The sequence below is a fragment of the Eurypyga helias genome, unplaced genomic scaffold (assembly GCF_000690775.1).
Source record: "Eurypyga helias isolate BGI_N326 unplaced genomic scaffold, ASM69077v1 scaffold9225, whole genome shotgun sequence".
Lineage (NCBI taxonomy): Eukaryota > Metazoa > Chordata > Aves > Eurypygiformes > Eurypygidae > Eurypyga > Eurypyga helias.
The window spans coordinates 30,669-34,888 of record NW_010252030.1 but is presented as its reverse complement, the minus strand read 5'-3'; the positions used below and the strand labels follow the sequence as shown (position 1 = coordinate 34,888).

Sequence of the window (4,220 nt, the reverse complement as noted above, 5' to 3'; positions counted from 1 at the left end):
TTTTAGCCAGTTGTATGCTGGGAGAGAGCTTTAATGCTTGGTGGGGAGGAACGGATAATGGAGGGCCATCTAATAGCAAGAGAGCTGCTGCCCTCCTTGCTGACTGCCAGCCTCCTGCTGACCTCCTCATTGTCACCAACCTCCCACTAATTGAGGTCATCGATGAGCTGAAGGAAACGAGGTGGAGCACCAGCACCGAGAGGCTTGTGCACACTGACGCCTGTGCCAAGGATGGGTGGAACGCCAGCGAGGTGAAGCTCTCCAGGAGACAGTGCATCACGGCTGGTGCCGCGAGCCAAGTGCCCTACTTGGCCGGGAGCAAAGGCCTGTCATCTTCACCCAGCTCGAGGGGAGGAAGGCGGGAGCAGCCTACACCCAGGAGGGTGCCCCCCCCGAAGCTGGGGCAACCCTGATGGAGAGCTCAGCATCTTGTGATGGGGAACCAGGAGAAGGGAGGGGAGCCCCAGCCTTACCTGGGGGGCTAGTTGACCAGCCAATGTCAGGGAAAAGTGAGGGGCCCCACTATTCTGTTCACCAGCTCCCATGTTCACTTGGGGAGTTTTGGGTCTTCTAGGGTCCTGGGCATGCTCGGAGCCAACAGGGTGGCCCCAGCCTCAATTGTACCACCCTACCACAGCTGCAGCCTCATCAGCCCCACAGGCTGCCCCTATCCAGGGACCAGCCTGGCCCCTCACCAGCAATCCCCACTGGGATGGGTTGGGTGGTGATGGCCAACAGGTATCATGGCATGTCCTTGGGTCTGCAGGGGCTGGGTATGGATGGATGGAGGTGACATCACTACAGGATGAAGATGGCACCCCCTCCCTGCACCAACACAACCCCACTCCAGAAGAGCTCCTCCATCTCCTCCCCTCCCAGAGTTACACCCCACAGGAGGTAACATTAAGGGACTATAAACTTCCTCAGCTGCTCTGCAGGCAACCAGGGCACAGACCCACCAAACACCAGGTCCCCTAACAGAGCCTCCAACCCCAGCTTTAACACCCCCCTCCTTGCTCATCCCTACAAGCAGCACAGCCCTGGCACCCTGACAAACCAGCCTCATACTCTGGTCCTATATATCTCCCCTATATGCAAACACCCTTCTCACTAAGGGGGCTTCTCCCAACACAGCTCCCCCTGCCAAAAATCTAGGACTGTGCCCACATTATCCCCTGGCATTGACATTGCTGCCTTGCTCTGATACCCCAGTAACCTCAATTCCCCCCTTACCAGCCCCACACATCACCCCAAATACCCACTGCCTAATTCAACAGTTCCCTCCCAAGTCCAGCCCTACATCAACCCAGCAAACCCCACCCTATAGCATCCCCATGGCTGGGGGGCCCTCAGCACCCACCCTCTGCAGGGCAAAGGATTGCTCCCCTTTATAGGGAGATATGAGAACCTGGGGGGCAGCAGCCCCACAGCCTCTTTTCTTTCCTTACCTTCCCCCATGCATGAGGGGCTCTGCACCCTATAGACCCCAGGACTATCCCCCTCCAAGTACCCATAGTGCAAACACCCAGCCCTGGCTCAACCTCCCCCTCGAACTGCCATTGCCCTCCTGCTCCCTGCACCCCTCCTGCCCCACACAGCCTGCCCCGGTGCTCTGTCTTCCTTACAACACACAGCAAACCCCTTCTCTTGCCTGATGAATGCCCCAAACCCTGCTGCCCTCAACCCTACTTTTGTGGAGTCCTGGCATCACCACCTCCTGTGATTGGGCAGCCCTACCTGGCACCCTGTTTTGGCCCATGGGTGCATGAAACACCCCAAAAGAAAATCAAAAATGCAGAAAGTGGGGGAAAAGGGAAAAAAAAGGCAGGAAAAAAAAAAAAAAGAGGAAAAAATGGCGAAAATATTTGAAAAAAATTGCAAAAAACTTTGGGGAAAAAAAGAAGGCAGAAAAAGATGCAAAAAAGAAGGTAAAAACTGAAAAAAAGCCAAGAAGCTCCCCAAACCCACGCTTACCGAGTGTCACTTCGGACTGCATGGGCATGGAGAGCGCCGGGTGCTTCACCTCGCAGCTGAAGAGCGCCTCGTTGTCGATTTGGGGGTTCAGGGTCCAGGTGAGGGTGGCCCGTGCCTCCACCGTCCCGTCACTGACGGGCGCGTGCGTGTGGCGGAAATAGTAGATGGGCTCCGCCACGTGCACCCATCGCGGGAATTCCCGGCTCACCACCGTTTCGGGGATCGTTTCGGTGACGGGACCCCGTTCGGCTGCCAGCCCTCGCGGGGGGTCCGCTGTGGCCAGGGGTTGCCTGCCTCCCACTTCTCCTTCAGCTGCCAGCGATTTCGGCACCTTGGTGTCATCCAGGTCACGGTGAAGGAGGTTACGGGGTGCCCAGCTTCCAGCGCCGGCCGGCGGCTCCGGCAGTGGGGTGGCCTCGATGGGCTCCCCGTCCCGCTTGAAGTACACCTGTGTGGGGATGAAAGGGACGGTGAGCCTGGTGGGGACAGCCACCACCCCGGACATCCCCAGCTTCACATCCCCTTGGGTAGCTTTGCACAGGGCTCCTTCCCAAGGCTCCCACGAAAAGACGCTGCAGGGTAAGATTTGGGGAGTAGGCAGCTATTTGCCTTATTTTGTCTTTAAAAGCAGCATATCTATATTTTTAATATACAGATATTTTTATGCTTGCTTCATCTATATGTACGAGAGATGAAAGACCCTGGGGGCTCACCAGCGGGGCGGGCTTGCCGCCGGAGACCACGCACACCAGGGTGAAGTTCTGTGCCTGGAAGGGCGCCGGCGTGTCGGCGGCGAGCACCGAGATGGATGTTGGAGGAGCTGCCGGGGGAGCAGAGCTGGGGTGTTATCATGGCATCCTCAATACCCACCGATGCCCATCCTCGTCCCCATTCCTGTTCCCCACCCTCATTTTCATCCCCATTCCCATCCCCATCCCTGTCCCCATGCTCATCTCCCACCTCACCCCCTTCCCCATCTTCATCCTCATTACCCATCTCCAACCCCATCCTCATCCCTGGGGATGGGAAAATGAGCCAAATCCATGCTGTCCCTCCACCCTGAGGCCCCACAGGCCTTTCCCCTCCAGTCGCACCCAGCGAGGGGCTGCACTCACCCATCACGTTGAGGAATACGTTCCCAGAGGCCAGGACCACTTTCTCCCTTGTAGCTCGGTCGTAAATCCCCACGTGACACTCGTAGGGACCGTTGTCCGAAATACGAACCTCAGGGAGGCTGGGGAGCAGAGACAGAGCTCACCGCTTGCTCCCCCCCTTCCATCCCGACCCCATTTTCCTGGGGGATGCGGTGGTCGGCATCCGGATGTCAAGGCGTCGGATGGGGTTTCTTTTCGCGGATGATGGGGATCAATAAACTATTAATAACTGCAAAGGCTGTAGGAGAGAGCTGTGTAATGCGGTTTAGCAGCTGGAGTTTACCGGCACTGACAGCTCCTCGGGAGGGTAAGTAATTGCATTATTGAAAGGAGAAACTTACGGGAGGTAAAGCACTGCCAGGAGCAAAAACCTGCGGAGCGTGGACGTTAAACGCCTGCGGAACGGCGATGCGAAAGGCTCGGCACCAGGCGTTACAGACCGCTCGGGCGATGTAACGGCTGGAGCCAAGTGAGGTGGAGAGACAGCATCAAGAGCCCAAATTCCGAGCAAACGCAGAAGACGCGGCGATTGTTACATTATCCGGAGTCTTTACATATTGTATATGTAGAAAAAACAGGAGAGGAAAAGATGTGCGAAAGGATCGGTGCTGCTGGAGGTGGAAACGCTCCCGCTGGCTGCAAAGGAGATGCTTTGCCGGTCGGCAGCATCATCCCACCCCACCGACAGCAGCATCCCACCTTGTTGCCGAGCAGCATCCCGCCACAGCATTAAGGACGAGGGCAATTCCCACACGGACCACCCAGCAAACCATCTCCAGCGTAAAACGCTCCCTACTTTTGCAGAGAAACCCAGGCGTGTGCCTCGTGGGGCTTCCCCAGCTGGGGGTGAGGAAACATGGATCCTTTCCAAAAGCCCCTGGCTGCCTTCCCATGACTCCTCCTCACCGTGCAAACCCCCTGCCAGCACCAACAAGCCCCCGTCGAAGCGAACAGTTGCTTGGCAGCTCCTTTTAATGGCCGCGACGCTTTCAACTAAGCCTCCGCCATCTGTTCCAGCCTCTAATTACCCACGCACGGAGCGGGAAATCATCCACGCCCTTCGTTAGCAGCACACACGGGAACGGTGCCGGC

At 57.3% G+C, this 4,220-nt stretch overlaps 1 protein-coding gene across 1 annotated transcript in view; it reads right to left on the bottom strand.

Moving 5' to 3' along the window:
* The window catches only part of IGSF21 (immunoglobin superfamily, member 21), a gene marked incomplete at its 5' end in the record, with an annotated part of 18,181 nt that overhangs the window by 2,019 nt on the left and 11,942 nt on the right, over window positions 1–4,220 (bottom strand). Inside the window, 3 exons of the mRNA XM_010152206.1 lie at window positions 1,975–2,422; window positions 2,688–2,794; window positions 3,090–3,208. Of these exons, the coding sequence (XP_010150508.1) occupies window positions 1,975–2,422; window positions 2,688–2,794; window positions 3,090–3,208 (674 nt within the window). The remainder of the gene's footprint in view (window positions 1–1,974; window positions 2,423–2,687; window positions 2,795–3,089; window positions 3,209–4,220) is intronic.